The 16,816-nt window shown below is 38.0% G+C and overlaps 1 protein-coding gene across 1 annotated transcript in view; it reads right to left on the bottom strand.

Annotated features, from left to right (window-relative positions):
• KCTD8 (potassium channel tetramerization domain containing 8) overlaps positions 11,761–16,816 on the bottom strand; it is a 94,278-nt gene continuing 89,222 nt past the window's right edge. The window contains exon 2 of the mRNA XM_021396290.1: positions 11,761–13,062. Coding sequence (XP_021251965.1) covers positions 12,602–13,062 — 461 coding nt within the window. The 3' untranslated portion in view covers positions 11,761–12,601. The remainder of the gene's footprint in view (positions 13,063–16,816) is intronic.

Below are 16,816 nucleotides of genomic sequence, written 5' to 3'. Positions count from 1 at the left end.
AAGTTTAGAATGTTATTGTCAGTAAATTTAGCAGCAATTGTCCCACCAACTACAGACTTTCAAGATAATACTTTTCAAGCTTTCCTTATTGATGAATAATTAAGAAAAAAATAGACAACTTCTTATTGCAGGTCACTGCTGTGAATGGAAAAGCTATTATTTGATGCTGTGAAGTATGTAAGTTTTGCTAGTATGATAGATGGCTAAGAAGTGGAATTTAATTATTTACAGGGAGAACTAGTGTTCTAAAAAGTAGAATAAAAAATGCCATAGGCTCTTGCGTCAACAAATATGAAAAATCGTGCATGGATTTTTTATTTTAAAAGGCTACCCCTTTCGTTTAAAATCATAGAAAATAAATCTGACAGGCTATATGATGTGAGAGGAAAAGAATTATTGAGTGTGAGCTGCAGATCACAGGGGGAAAGAGCTGAAAGTAAAACTAAATGGAGAATTTTCCCTGATAGATTGGGTACTTACCTACATTTTACATACACATAAAGAAGAGGTAGTCTGAATTGTACGCCTCTGTTAGAGTGATATGTTATCCTTTGTTTTAAAATATGGCTTTGTCTTAAGGATATATTTCAAAGATTCTTCAACAGAACTTCAGCCAATATATGATAGCAACCATAAATAGAAAAAAATAGGAGCAGAGAATTTTAATTGAAGATTTTTGGAAAAAAAAAAAAAAAACGCAAACTCCAAAGGTAGAAATAAATACATAATGATAACCTTAAAGGGGTTGGAGGGGAACAAAGTGTAGGTTGTATTTATTTGGCAGAGCATGTCTGTCATAAAGACCGATGTGAGAACTGAACAGGAAAGAACTCCAAGATGTGACAGGGAGACAGATGAGAAGTTTGGGTTATCAGGGAAACAGGTTTAATTGCAGTGTTTCTGCAGGTAGCTGAAACCACACTGATGAGCAGAGCGTGGCAGAAGAGCAGGGAGCAGCTCTATAGATGACACCCACACATCTTTGCACTTTGAAAGGAGAGTAGAAGGGAAGTAGATGCCACAATTGGCACCAACAAGTGTTCGTAGAGTCAGTAGCAGATATTTGTATTAACACAATTCCCGAGTTACATTCTTGCTGGGCAGAATGAAAGAAAACATCTGTTGCAGAGAATGCAGAGGCTTTGCATTCAGGAGACATTTGAGCTTTTATGCACAATTCAGACTTTTATGCATATTATGAGACTTTTATAGTGGAGCCTCAAATAAACTGTGTCTCTCTTGTGAAATCTCACATTGGGTTGGTTATGGGAAGACAGTAGCCATTACAATGGTAATTTGAGCTGGGACAGAGTAATAGCACCACATTATGAAGGAGTAATGGGATACTAATGTTTGTAGTGCACCCTGGTAGTGCATAATAATGAAGGGGAAATATAAGTTTGAAATCAATCCTTAATTAGGTGAGTGACTTTCTGATTCTGAGAAATATTGACACTTGCCCAGAACTTCAGTACTGATTCAAAGTTTTTGCAGTTTTTCTACCTTAGAACACACAAGTACCTGCCCAGCAGTTTTTCAGGGGCCATTTGCTTTAGCTTTGATTGAATACAGCCACCTGAGTCTCAGAGTAGCTTCTCAAATCCCTTAGATTTGCATACAGCTTTATTCCTGTAGTGCAAATTATTTTATGCCTTTTGGCATCACCTGCCACTGTGATGAATAAATTGCATGATGGCAGCAGAATGAGAAAGCGATGAAAAGGAAAAATGCTGGCATTTTGGGTGCACTTGTCTTCATTTTGATAAGTGTGAGGAAACAGCTGCTGAAAATGATTTCAGTAAATCCAGTCTAAACGTACATCCAAGCACTTCAGGTGCTTCCCAGCATGGGTCATGGCTGGCCAGAAGATTAAACCACATGGTTGTGTCAGATCCAGTGCAAATGGCACCCGCAGGCATGATGTGGGGACAGCATTCTTCAGCTCCTGGATGGCCTGAATATCATACCTTAGTCATACGTGGTGGGGGAATTGGTAAAATAAACAAACATATGGCATGATTAAATCTGCCATAGTTCTTACATGCTGGCCCAAAGACGTTTATGCTGAGCAATGGCTTTGGTCAATGTAAATGGGAGTAAGATTGGGATCCTCAAAAGCTAGACTGTGGAATTTCATTTTTACTTTAATATTTGTGGTTCCTTTTAAAAATTTATTCATTTATTTATTGCAAATGATGTGTAAGAATTCTGCCCTTGGGTTCAGCTCACCAGCTTCATAGTCCATTAAGTTAAACGTCCCTACTATTCTCACTAATTGTATAGATGTGGTGTAAGGGTTAGGCAACTCTGCTAAATATCTTGGAAACACATTATCATCTGAAGAGTACAGATACTGTATATAGAGCATGTTCATCAATCTATGTCTTCACACACCTGGAAAGCTGACAGACTGCTTGTTGGGCACTTGCAGCACAAGGGAGACAGGAGTTTGTGAAGGCAGCAAAACAGTAGCAGGAGGCAAGCCCTCCAGTTCTCAATTCCTGCTTTAAATGCTCATTTTGGGAATTCCTTCATTCATAATACTATTTGAAGTCCCTTTGCTGAAGCCTGTGGGTGTTCCTAGAAAAGAATAGAAACATATTTATAATGGTAATCTTTATGGGTCAGGAATTAAATGATATAAATATTTTGTGTTTTCATAAATAAGTGTGTTTTCTTCTTCTTAGAGTATTAGTAATTCCACCTCACATTGCTATTTACTGCTTGTTCACTGGTTAGGTCAAGCAGTTTGATTTTTTACTGTCCAATCATGATTTTAGGTCATTTCATTTAGAGCAATTAAGTAAGTTGCTAGAAATTTCAGGACATTTCAGGTCAATTCATTAAGTTTTAGAATTCTTCTGACGTTTAATTTTAACACATTTCAGCTGAATTACAGCTCTAATTAATTATCCTCTACACTTTGCATCAAAAGCAGTAATCTTCTATCTTAATCCGCTAATAAACGGCAGTGTTTATGAAAAGGAATTTGCCAGATTCTCATTTTCACCAAGGCACTCCACAAAAAAATGACAGTAGAAGAGTTTTAAAGATACTTCTCTTCTGATATAATGGACAGGTTTTTTATAGTATCTAAATAAGGAAAGATCTAAGATTTTGTGAGTAGAGAGGAAAGAGGCAAAAAATGAAACATGCTAGATCTAGGATTTAGAACCCATTTTGTGTATATATATAAATATAATATATATATGTACACTCGCTTTTGGTTGACATAATGTTTTATATTGCTGTGGGAAGAGATCTTTTCTCAGTATCCCCAGGGACATGCCTAACTCTCTCCCTCTTGACAAGCCTTTTTAAGGTTCATATGTTTTCTTCTACCAGCTTTGTTGTTTTTAAAAGCCAGCCTTAGCAGTTTTATAAATCGAAGAGATTGGAGTGGGAGTGGGAGGGCAGAGAATGGGGTTATTTTTTTTGTTTCTCTGACAAATGGTTATTTGCAGAAATATGCTGACAGTTTATCATCCTCAGGTCTTTTCTGGTCTGGAAGGAGAGCTGTATTTTGTGTGCGACTGCTTCTGATCCAGAAAGTAACAGCTTCATTCCTGTCCTGTATAAGCACATAACCTTTTTTGTCCCGAACAAAATCACTACGAGCTGTTTAGAATGCAAGGAAGAAGAGATGAACAGTGAGCAGATCTGTCCAAGGCAGGTATTTGCACAGATTCTATTCTTTGACCTGAAAAATACAATAAAATTGGAGGAAAGAGATTATTTTTAAACAACCAAAATTGCATTATGGTAATGCATTATTGCTGAACTTTGGTAGTTTTTTTTTTTTTTTTTTTTAAATTACTATTTTAGTATTCCAGTCTAATTTTTCTTCCTAAAAATGGATCTAGTTAAACAGCTCCTGTACTCATACACATGGTCAGGAACTTGAAGCAGGGGGAAACCAGGGCCAGCTCAACCCCTCAGTCAGGACCAGGGCAACCAGAGGGCAGCCTGAAATAGCTCCAGCCCTAGGCATGAAGGCCCTTCTCTGGGATTGGGAATGGAGAGAATCCAGGATGTCAGACCCCAGGTAGAGTTCCTTAAGAAGCAGAATGGCAGCTTTGTTTGCAGTCTGGGCATCTCAGACATTGTTTAAACTGTAATTCATCTGATGCCTCCTGGAATACCCTTGCTGCTCCAGATTTCTCGGAAAGGTTGTTTTCTTCACACTGAGGCAAGGAAGGGACCTGTCATGCAGTCATGCTGAAGCTGAGTAGTCAGTCCCCATCACAGAACTATGTCCCACAATTAACCCTGCTGCTAAGCAATTTTTCAGAGGGCATCTGGTGAAGAAAACCACATCAGCAAATGGCTAAGGAGGGGGAGAGGCTAGGTCTGCTTTGGCACTTCATTTATCTCTGGGGGCATGTGTCTATTCTCTGTGGCTTGCAAGGGAGAAGGAAAAAATAGTGTTTTATTTCCCATTTCACACTCACCATCTGAACAGCCTCTGTTTATTTTAATGTTCCCAGTCCTAGCCTCAACCTCTGTCACAACCTCTCTCAGGATCCCAAGAGCTTCTGATGGCTTCCTCACAGCAAATTCACCAACAGTTTCCACTTCAGCCTGGGCAGACCACATTGGCTAAGCACAACACACCTGCTTCAGCCTCTTCCAGGCCCCCTGGGATCACTTTTCAATGGTGGTGCCAGGACAGCATTTCAGCGCTGTGTCCTTAGGAGGAACTGAGATTGGTTCATCAGCATCACTCCCAGGGCTCTGCTTGGCCAGAAACCTCCCTTCTGCAAGTGGCTGACTATCCATGTAGCACAGTCTGCGCAAGCATCACTTGGTTGATATAAGCAAGCTGTGCAGTCTTCCGCTGCCCTCTCTGCTCAGTCTTATTTTTATTCAAGAAGAGACAAAGTTGGCTGCAGGCCCAGATTTGCAGCTGGTGTCTCCAGAAGAGAGCTTACAGAAGGAAAAGAATTACAAACCAATAAACAAAATGACCCAAATTCCATGCTGAATTTGCAGGCTATGCAGTTGGCATTGTTCAGCCATGTAAGATACTGGAGATGTAGAAGAAGGTTAAGGCTTAAGCTAAGCAGAGAGTAGTAGTAGCCACATTTCTCATCTGATCAATAAGCTGAGAATCCCAGGGGAGGCAGTGCTTTTAGTTACATGGCTCTGCTGTACAGTCCAGGAATTATAGCCTAAGAAAGAAGAAAGAAGAAAGAAGAAAATGGGGATTTGCTGATCATGACTTGCAGGGAATACATTATACTTCTGTCATAAAATATCCCCATTGCCAGAAACAAATTGTTGTCTTGAAAAAAATTTATGTATTTTTAAAAAGCAGATTGTTTTCCCACCTGAACTGTACATAAAACAACAGAGTCAGAAGGTAAAGAAAGGGATATTCTGCAAGGAGGAGAACACAGGTCTTTTCTACCATTCACATTGTGCTTGGGTAATTTTAGCATACTTACAAATGTAAGTATTACAATGGTTGAAAATAGTGATGGACCAAGAAAATTGTTTTGGACAAGTGTGTTCCACAGAGGATAAGCAGTCCATTTTCATGGGCTTTTTTGAGAAAAGTGGAGTATCCTATATGAAAGTGAGCAGAAAGATGCCCCAGTAAACAAAGAATTCTGCTGTATGGCATCCAGATTGAGAGACTAACCAGAATCTCAGGAATGGTCTGGATCTGTTTTTACAGGCAGTTGAACTTGTAGAACTCCTAAATGTTCACTTTTTGGTTTTTTTTTTTTACTCTTCTCAAAAACCATGATGCTCTTTCCACTATCATTAGAAACCTTGGAGCTTACCTTCTAACTGACACAAGACAAAATTTCTCAGGTATCACACACCAACTGGAATGCTCAGTACTGAGATAGATTGTATGTAAGGTCTTTTTCCTCTATCTTGCATTCATATGATGTGATTTCTAAATTAGCTGATCACACAATTGGCGCAACCTAACTGACAATGATTTTCATTGATTTAAAAACAAAAGAGCTATGAAGGGATTGTGATCATACTCCACATTGTAATAAAGTTTAAAGAGCCGTTCTAGGGAATACTAATAGAAATGACATGAAAAAAACCCAATCTCATTGTATTTATGTTATATGCATTTCAACTGTCCCAGTTCCTGTTTTGTCATTTTCAATTGTTTTAAGACAGGAGACAAGTTTGCATGCTTAGCTGTAAAGCACTAACCATGTATCTCATACAAAATATATAAAAAATGAAAGAATCATTACAGGCATTCAGTGTTATTAAGTAAATCAGCACACACCTACTGCATCAATAATTATTTCTACTAAATATCCTTCAGTGAATGAGATGCCAGCAGGGAAGGGGAAAAATAAATTATGTATTTTCAGAAGTGGGAGGAAGCATCAAGCAGATAATTGCACAAGCAAGCATACAGCTTCCAACCCTGGTCACATAACAGCTGAAAATAATCCCTTAACAGCTAAAGAGTAAGAACACAGCAATTCTGGACATAAGTCCTGCCTAATATTGCCATTTTGCTGAGATTTGAATTCACAGATTATGGTGGGATGTGGTATGCATCCAAGAATGTAATTCCTGTGGGTAGTATATGCCCTTCCCACCATCATTACAGGTACGATCTATAAACTTACCTCCCTGATTTCTATGGTGGTATATTGAAGGTTTTAGGGAGATGAAGTCCATGATGGCTATTTAGAAGTAATGCAGGATCTCATCTCCTGAGTACCAGCTAGGAACTATAAACAAGGAACAATAAACAAGGGGCTCCAGCCCATAGGCTGCCCATCAGCATGAATCAAGGTAATCATATACAGAAGATAATTTCAAAAGACCTACAGATCTCTTAGCTTCCCAGATACTAAGAGTGGAAGAAAGGTCTCAAATCACTTTCAAAGCAAAGCCATGCAGATTTTTTTTGTCCTTTTTTTTTTTTTTGCTTTATTTTGCCACTCTTCCCTCCCCACAGCAGCTTCACTGTGTATAGACATAGAAGGGGTTAGGGTTAGGGGTTAGGGTGACAAAAACCTTCAAAAAGCTTTTGCAAGTTTTCAGAAACACTGATGTACATCTAATGTATTGGTAGCCTGTATGTATGAGTTCTCATTTCTGTACCCCAGAGAGCAGGACAGTGGCTTCCCTCCTGCTGAGATGCCTCTCACAGGCTGCTCAGGCAATTGCTGTTTACTGCAGTGTGAGAATGAGACAGACTCACAAGGAGTATTAAAACATAGCTCTTGTCAGACAAACTTGATTATTCCTTTTAGTAAGCACTACACAGTTAGTGGATGAAGGGAATGGGAGGTATAATCATGTCTGATTTTAATGTTAAGAAACCTTTCTTGTATGATAAATTCCAATTGCCTTGGAGTGGAAGAGGAAAGCTGCAGTGAAAAATGATTGACAAGTCCTACTGAGATGAGGGGAAAGGCATAGATAATAGATTTTCAGAGGTAGAAAGAAAGAGTCAGGTACCCAAGTCTCAATAAAAGCCATGGAGAATTAGGTCTTTCTCACCTGTGTGTCTTTGAAAATCTCTCTCATATTTTCATTTGCCATCTTCTCTAATTATGTAAGATAAAGTAAGTGAGATGTTCATAAAATTAAAAAAAAGAAGAAGATACAAATACTCATGACTAATTAGAATTGTAGAGGAAGTTCAAATGTATCTGACTTTGTGAAGAAAGTGATCTGGTCAGAAATAATTGAAAATCGGTGTATTTTCAGGGGGCTGAAGAAACCAGGAATACCAACTAAAAGAGATAACAAGAGAGAAGAGAAAGAGAGAGAAAAAAAAGAGAAAGAGAAAGAGAGAGAGAGAGAAAGAGAAAGAGAGAGAGAGAGAAAGAGAAAGAGAGAGAGAGAGAGAAGGAAAGAAAGAAAGGAAGAAAGAAAGAAAGGGAGAAAGAAAGAAAGGAAGAAAGAAAGAAAAGAAGGAAGGAAGAAAGGAAGAAAGGAAGGAAGGCAACGAAAGAAAGATAAGGAAAGAAAGAAAGAAAAAGAAGGAAAGAAAGAAAGAAAAACAAGGAAGGAGAGAAAGAAAGTGATTCTAACTAAACTTCAGGCCAGACGTGAGTTTGCAATACAAAGAAGCAATAAAAAAGTGACCATAAAATAATGAATTCTATAAACGTGACCAACCTTTTACAGTGCAGGAAGAGAATTACTTTTTTTCTACCTCTGTCCTTCCATTACTAATCAAAACAAAAATATGTGCATCTGTGGGTACTTATTTCCCAAAAGAGTATGGAAGAGTTGGAAGATGTTCAAGGAAAGTAAGAAGACATGTTTGAAGGGATGAAATAAATCCTGGTGTCAGCAGAGATACTTGCCAGGGAAATTCTGGACAACTATTTGCATAATTTAGTGACTAGTCATAAAAACAGGAGCCAACATTTCTTTCTATTTAGGGATCACGAGGACATTCTGGATCGGCATCATAAAATCTGTGAAAGAGCAACATTTTCTTCTGCAAAGACTTGGCCTAGTTCTGTGAAATGGTGAAACCAGGCTTTCCTTGGAGAAGGAATACAGGGAGCTCCTTCCCTTCCTGCCTGGAGAGAGAAGCATCGCGGGCTGTGTTCCACATCCACAGCAGCATGGAGGATTATTTTTAACACAGTCTTCTTAAAAACCCATTTCCCCAGGCAAGGTCTCTGGGGCAGACTGCATGGCAATTTTTTCACCACTCAGCAGTCATCTCAATTGCTGCTGTCAGAAGCTTACGAATGTAATTTATATCAAAGGTAGGTATAAATCAAAATAATTCAGGACCAATGTGCCAGTGACTGTTTTGTACCGCACTGGATCTTATACTACAGTCAACAGATAAATAACATCAAATGAAACACACAATTCACCTAAACAGGGACAAAAGCAGAAAAAAAAAGCATTTTAAGGCCACTGATTGATGGTTCCTACACTTCATCCTAGGCCAAACTAGCAATCTAGTAGGGATGAGAAATATTCCATCAGGTGTAGCCTGCTGTCAAAATTTACATTTACTATTCTCAATTTGTATTTATGAACTAAACAGCCTGTCAGAAATTTAGCATGAGATGTTGGGCACATTACGAATTGATCAATATTAAATTAATGAATTGCATGCATGATAAGCAGACAGTAGATAAAATGTTGGCATTTCAGCATTAAATGTTGCTTCAGAATCTAGAAAGATTATTTATTACCAATTGTGATCTCCCTTATTTTTATGTTAATTTAATTTTCTTCTTGTTACTGGTACTCATTTATTATTGGGTGAATTATTGCTAAGAATTACACAGTATTTGAATCAAAATGCTTACTATGCTCAATACTAGAACTTCATACAATATGCGTATGAAAGATTACAGTTTAGTATCTCAAAATCAAACTCATCAAGCTATTCCTACACTCCTTCTATCTGTACATAATGGAAGATAAAGCAAAATTTTATACAAGCATAGTATTTCTAAAAGGCAATACAACACAGAGACTGAGATATTCCCACTACCTCTGTCACTTTCCCTTTCTTTTTTATCTGAGGAAAAGAGATGGCCCAGCAAAAAAACTGGACAAGTTCTCAGGGGAAGAGAAAATTCTCAAATGCTTATTCCCTTATATTCATCATTCACTGCACTCCCTCCATTTGCTCTTTTCCCCATTTTTCAAAATACAGTGTCTGTAATTGAGGGGTACTAGGGTGCCAGGCTCCAAAGAAATGGGAGCACAGTTAGTGTTGTATTTCTCTTCTGGGCACCTTTTATACTCTGTTTTCTCAGTACCCAGTGTGCACCTCTGTGAGGCCAGTTCCACGGATGGATGAGTGTGCCAATGCAGCAGAGATCACCATCTTCTGCTCTGGAGCTGCATGCAAAAATATGGTCCCATGGAACAGTTGTCTTCAGTGCAAATAGTGCTGATCCAGCAGGATGAACCAGTGGTCCCAATTTAGATGATCAAGGGTTTGCCTCTGAGAAGGCAGATACCCACCACAGCCCACAGCAGATGGTGTACCTCCACAAACAGATATTGCATGAGTGGTAGCTCTTACCTGCTTTGTACAACACAGCATTACCATATCTGAACTTGGATTATCATCTCGGTTGCAGTACCAACACAAGGCATGGGTGGTAAACTGAATGTTGACAGTATCAGACTCTCATTTGTCTGTGGATAATGCATTTTGTTATTGCTTCATTTAATGACCAGACAACACTAAAAAGATGTATAGCGATGCCCCTGATTTAACCTTCCAGCTTGTGCTAGGCCAAACTAGCAGTCTAGTAGGGATTTCTCATCCCCACTAGAAATGATAAATGTAATGCCAGCAATGCTTAAGGTTCTGCAAACCAGCAATACTCCCCTATGTACTCAGTTTCACCCCTCCCCCTCCCCTTTCTGATGCAAAACTTGCCGTAGTCCCTTCCATATCTGGTTATGTGGCTTTAAGTAAAGAACATATATGCTCCTAAATAAAAGTGATTGTAAGAAAGTCCATATTAAAACAATGGAGAAGAGAGAGAGGCAGAGCAAAAAAAATATGAAATGGGATAAAAATTACTTCTAGATAACAGAGCCTGGAAAAAAATAAAACTATTTGTTGGCCTGCAATATATAAGCTGAAGTAAAGTGTGAATGCTATTTTTATAGCTATACCAGTGGTGTCATCCTGCAAAAAGCTAAAGCCCTCTTGAGAATTTCTGAGCACTCCCAAGCATCTTGATTCAAGACATGAATCACTTGTACAGTGAACATAGCATTGCCCTTTTGTTATCAAATATACTAAACTGAGTCTTCCACCTCCAGTAGGAAGTGTAATTTTGAATATCATTACTGGAACCAAGACAGCATTAGAAAGTCAAATGATTTTGCATAAGCACAGTTTTTAAAGGTGGACACAAAATGACATTTTTAATAAAATTTAGTACTTTTAAAATTCATTCAAAGTGAATCAAACTGAATTCTGAAGTATACTTGAATTAATTTCAAGTCATATGCTTGGTGATAGTATTATGAACACCAGTGATTTCTGTCTAAACACTTTTGCTCATCCAATTTATTTAGTAGATTTTTCTTTCAGTAGATAAACTGAAAAATCAAATCTAATTCTAGTAAATTTAGGTTAGTGGAAGAAAGGCTCAGAAATAATCATTCACCATTAATTATTGCACCATGTGATTATGATCTTTTTTCACACATTATAAAGGTGCCAACTCAATTGCATGTACCACTATTCCCCATCTGTTCAGTTAGGACAATAATAATATAAAAATAGGCAAATATAACATCCATCATGTGGTCTAAAATTAATTTTTATAGTGAGTAAACATGAGTGATAAGATTTTTTTTTTGGCAGATGCTGAATAGAATAGAATAGAATAGAATAGAATAGAATAGAATAGAATAGAATAGAATAGAATAGAATAGAATAGAATAGAATAGAATAGAATAGAATNTAGAATAGAATAGAATAGAATAGAATAGAATAGAATAGAATAGAATAGAATAGAATAGAATAGAATAGAATAGAATAGAATAGAATAGAATAGTTTGTGAAAACACTCAGATTTTTGTTCATCCCCCCTCTGCTTCCTTCTGGAGAGTCTGCATGATGATTTCAATTAACTACACTAGCACTACTCTAAACAGTGTTTACCCACTCCTGAATTTTTTTTTGTTTCACTTTGGGTTTTTTTTCAGCAAAGTGGTATGAAAACATTGGCAAAATATAACAATTGCTTGACTCTTTTAAAAAGAGATAGGAGATACCGATAGTCAAGAAATTCTACCAGATGGTTCTTTCAATAAATACACCAAAGTCTCTTTTATTTTTCTCAAGTTTTAGCAACTAACATAACAGAAACTTTCAGACCATCAAATAAGTTTTCAAAATCTGCCATAAGTTTGCATTTCACAGAAATACTCCTGACAAGCACTAATAGATGAACGTTGTTGGTGCAATAATAAAACATTATAAGGCATATTTACACCATCCTTACATACAGAACATTTTACACACAAAGAAATCACAGACCCAGAACAAAGCAAATTCAATTCCTTAGACGTTTTATGCTTATAGGCTTGGAATCAAAGAAATAATTCTCCAAGCAACAGACAACCTCTTGTTCTTGTGTGATTTATTTGTCACATTGTGCTCATGCAAAATAGGTATTTGCTTTATTGCATTAACATTGAAAGAACATTGGGATTTAGTTTTGAAACCAGTTCAATCAAATTTTCAACCCTGTTTCTCTTCGTCCATAGCAAGTCTGAGTCATTTATACTTGTGACATAAAACAAGGCATTAACTGATGATTGAGATTTTTATTTGACAAGTTCCAAAATGATAATGAAGCTCAAATGACTACAGTTTGAGAACCATCTTTCTTCACCATGCACATTTTTCTTTGTTATTATGAGGTGGTTTAGATGAGACACTTCTTGTATTTTTAAGTTTCTATCTTTTTATATATATATTTTAAAGAAACCATGTACTATCCAACATCCACTGTTCACAGAAAGAAATAAGCAGCAGGAATAGCTCTTGTGGCAGCACTGGCCAGAAGAAGAACATCAGTAAGTTAGTGGCAACTCAAAAAACAACAAACGTCCCAGAAATATGTCATGAAAGAGCTGAGTACTATAACCCATATTTCTGTAAGAGTTCGGACTGCCAGGGACGTTTGCGCTCTGGGAAGTAATCTGGAATGTGGATTTTTTTAAAATCTTGGATACATTTTCTCATTTCTTCTTCAATACTCAGCTTCTCACATACCTTCTTTTTGGAAAGATTTGTTTCTCTGGACTTGCTAATGAGAGTTTGAAAAAGTTCACTGTTCCTGCGTTTGTCTGGTGGTGGCATCCACTGCACTGGGGCCTTCTTAGACGGACGATCCAAAGTTAGAGTATTTGGCTGGTGGGCTGTGGACTGCTGAGTGCCAGAGGCATTTTCTTGAGGAGTGCTTGCATCTGAGTGGCTGTCACAGCTCGAAGTGGACAATTCGTTACAGGAAGTTCCACTTTCACTGCCCTTGTCCAAGACTTTGTCGTGCTTCCTTTCCTCATGGTCTTGTTTGGGGGAAACAGTTCTCTGTGGGGGCCCTAATACAAAGGAGGAAAGAAAAAGTATTAAACAAGTACTGGTTTACACAGAAAACTGATCAGTTAGCATTCACAAAAACATGACATGGAGTCTTGGCTGGGATAAAATAGTGGTAACATTTTCTTTGAGTCAAAAGAACTACAACAGATTGGTGCGCATCTTGAAAGTCTGGTCCTACACATGAGTTCAGCTGAAAACATCCTCACACTTAAAAATGTTTTAGGCAAGAATTAATTCACTGCCTGCCTAAGAATTCAGGTAATGAAATGTGCATAATCCTAGCAGATTATCTGCACCACAAATCCCTGCAGGCAAGTTTAAATGAGCTATTTTGCCATTACACTCCAATAAGCTTATTATGAGAAATCAGATTTTGTAGTATTAGGAAAATACTGCCATACAAATTGCAAACCTTCTTTTTCTTAAATAAAAATATTCCAAGAGCATCAATATTTTTTTTGGAAACTCTAATTTACATTATCAGAGCAGTTGACTGGCAGCCCTGCAGATGTCATCCGTGCAGAAGCCCCAGCCTGCAAAAGAATATTAATCCTGAAATAACAGATTCCTCTCTACTGACAGTCTTTAGGGTGTGTTTTTTTCTTTTTTTTTTTTTCTTTTTATCCTATAGCTAGTGATTTCACTGCACTTCTTACTGCCAGTTGTTATCCTTCCCTTGCCTCAGTGCAAGTTTGTGATTCAGTTGTACATCTCTTACTGCATAAGCTGGCAAGGAAAAGAAGGCTATGAAGTTATCAGCAAAGAAACACTCCATAGCAGCAGCAGAGAGAGATCTGGTGGCCTATCAGCAGGAACTGCTCAATGCTTCATGCAACTGAAAGTGGAATCAAGGCTGTATTAGCTCCAGATATTATTTTTGCTTTGAAGTCTTGAGCAGAATATGAAAGTGAAGAATTAGATGGTTGTCACTAAATCTTTACAAGCATTTTCAGTTCCAAAACCCTATTTGAAAACCTTAGCTGTGAGATGATGCTAGGCTGACATAATATAAATGTTGTGATCTCAGTTCAGGACTCTCTAAAGCTCCCAGGAATATCCACAGAGTTTAGCAGGCTTTGGATCAGACAAAAGAGAAAACTTTCAGAGATGTTTAAACATCAAAATGAAAATGAAGAGTGAGATTTCAGTGGCAGTTGTGTGTCTGCTAGGAATTCCAAAAGAGTCCAAACAGTTTTAGGTATCTAAATGTCTTGTCAAGCCTTGCTTATCCTTACAGTTTATCCAAGAATCACCAGTGTCAGTTATTGTCTTTGCCTGGACCAAACCTAACAGGTATGACAGGCCACTCCTAGGACAAAGTTGGAAGGAAATTTTTGAGTCACTTGTAAATGTTTTTCAGAATTACAAACTGGATATATAATTAAAATTATAAAGAATGCAGGAGCAGTAGGAACACACTACTGTCTTTGACAGTGCAGATTATGATTCAAAGAAGATTGCAGTATTTTATATGAGACAAAGGAGAAAACAAAACAAAAAAAAAAGCAAATAAAAAATAACCTAACAACTACAGTACTCAGCAATTCTCTTTTGTTTTGAACAGTATCCTACAATACTATGTCATTTGTCTGTAGTCCACCTAGAGAAACTCATGAATAAGCAAGATCAAAAGAGGAGAGATATTATCCATCAGGGCTTGTACTTACATTATTCTGAGTGGAAATCACAAGTGATTTTCTACTTCTTTGTATTCACTCCAAATACTTAGTGCATGGCTGCAGTATTTTCCCTCCTCCTTCTCTTCCAGAAATACGTTCCCCTTCTTAAATAGATTTACATGTCTGCCTTCTATTATATCTGGCATTGCATTTCACACCTCAATACTGTTGTATGAATATGCTAAATCTAGAGAGTCAGCTGACATTATGGAATTACTCTGGCTGTGCAGCATGTGATTACAAAACCAAGCAATTAGTCAGATAATTATTTCAGTATTGTTACTCTGATTTTCAATAACATAATTAACACCAATGTCTAATTTACAGTCTGAGCTTCTTCAAATGTAACAACATACTCTATGACTGAGAAATCAGTTTACTGCTTACTACATCCTGTACTCTCTAACTCTCTCTTGCCCCTTTTTTTTTCCTGTAACTTCATGAATGATGTCTAGTTGCTGTATTTATAATTACTTCCTTGTTGCTACTGCTTGCTTCTCCAGGACTCAATCCCACAATGTACTAAGAAGACATTGAAATATACATATATACCTTCAAGAATATGAAAAATTCCATTTCCCACTACAAGATTATTCAAGTCCTTGACATTAGCAAGTATTTAAATGCTTTTTTGGATCAGAGCCCTGAGGTTCAGTGCCTTTCAGCACTGAGCTCCCTATGCTTCACTGAATTGCCTAAATTCACAATGAATTTAATCCATGCAAAGGTTTCTCTCACACCTCTCCTTTTAAAAATTAACAAATACTCCCTCAGAAAGAATTCTTTATATGCTTCTGCACTTCTTTCTCAATAGTATGTTATTAACAGAAGTGATAGTTCTGCTGGGGGAGAGTTTTTTCGCACAACGTTTTCTGCCTGCTGAAACCCAAAAAGAATTTATAAATACACAACAAAAGATCCTCAGAAGACATTTGTTTTATTTTCAGAATTAGAGATCATCAGATAAATTCAGATATCTCTCTAATTCAGAAAGTATCTACTTATTGTCCTCATTTGTAGCTGGGACTGTATGATGGGATGCTGGCTCTACTGTACCTCCTCAGCCCTTCAAGACTATCATCAGAGACGTTCAAACAGGCCAGTTAAATCTATTTACTTTCCAGGAGTGTATAAAAATTCAGAGAAAGCATATTTGCTCCACCATGCATGCAACTCCGAAAAACTTTACACTGATTTCCAGCCTTCACCCTTTCCTGCCTCTCCTTCTCCTGTTCTTTTTAGAATCTCTCACTGCTGCTGCTTCTCCAGTTTAGAGAACTCAAAGTTATGGCATTATGCAAACACTTCTTGAGCACTGACAGGCACAAGGCATCAGCCACCTAGCTAGGAAGCCTATTCCAGTATTTGACTGCTCTCATGATAAAGAAATGTTTGACCCTCCCCTGGCACAGCTTTGTGCCTTTCCGTCGTGTTGTATTGCTGGTTCCCAGGAACAGAGCCCAGCATCTCCCTCTGCTTCCCCTCCTCGGGGAGCTGCAGCAAGCAGTGGGGTCATCACACAGCCTTCCCTTCTCCAGACTAGGCAACCTGAGTGTCCTTGAGCTCTCCTCATCGGAGAGACTTTGTCACCAGCTTTTGTAAACTTCTCTTGGTGCTTTCACGAACCTTAACATCCTTGTTATATTGTAGAGCCCAGAACTCCACACAATACTTTAGGTGAGACAGCAAAAACACTAAATAATAGCAAGGGAATAACTTCTCTGACCAGTCAGCTAAACTGTGCTTAATGCACACCAAAATGCAGCTTGCCATATTGGCTGCCGGGGCACAGTGCTGGCTCATGCTGAGTTGCTGTCACTATCACCCCCAGGTCCCTTCATGCTGAGCTGCTCCCAGCCACTCATCTCCCATCATCTGCATGTGTCCAGCATTACTCCATCGCATGTGCAGCACCCTGCATTTTCCTTTGTTGAACATCATGCTGTTGCTTATTGTCCAATGCTCCAATCTATCTAGATCCCTCTGCAAGATCTCTCATCCCTCCAGAGAGTCAACAGCATCTCCCAGTTAGGTATCATATTCCTCCAGTACCCAGACCACTGATAAAAATGTT

The sequence above is a fragment of the Numida meleagris genome, chromosome 4, assembly GCF_002078875.1.
Source record: "Numida meleagris isolate 19003 breed g44 Domestic line chromosome 4, NumMel1.0, whole genome shotgun sequence".
Lineage (NCBI taxonomy): Eukaryota > Metazoa > Chordata > Aves > Galliformes > Numididae > Numida > Numida meleagris.
Note: the sequence above shows the minus strand (reverse complement) of the source record. Positions and strands in the feature narration are given on the sequence as shown.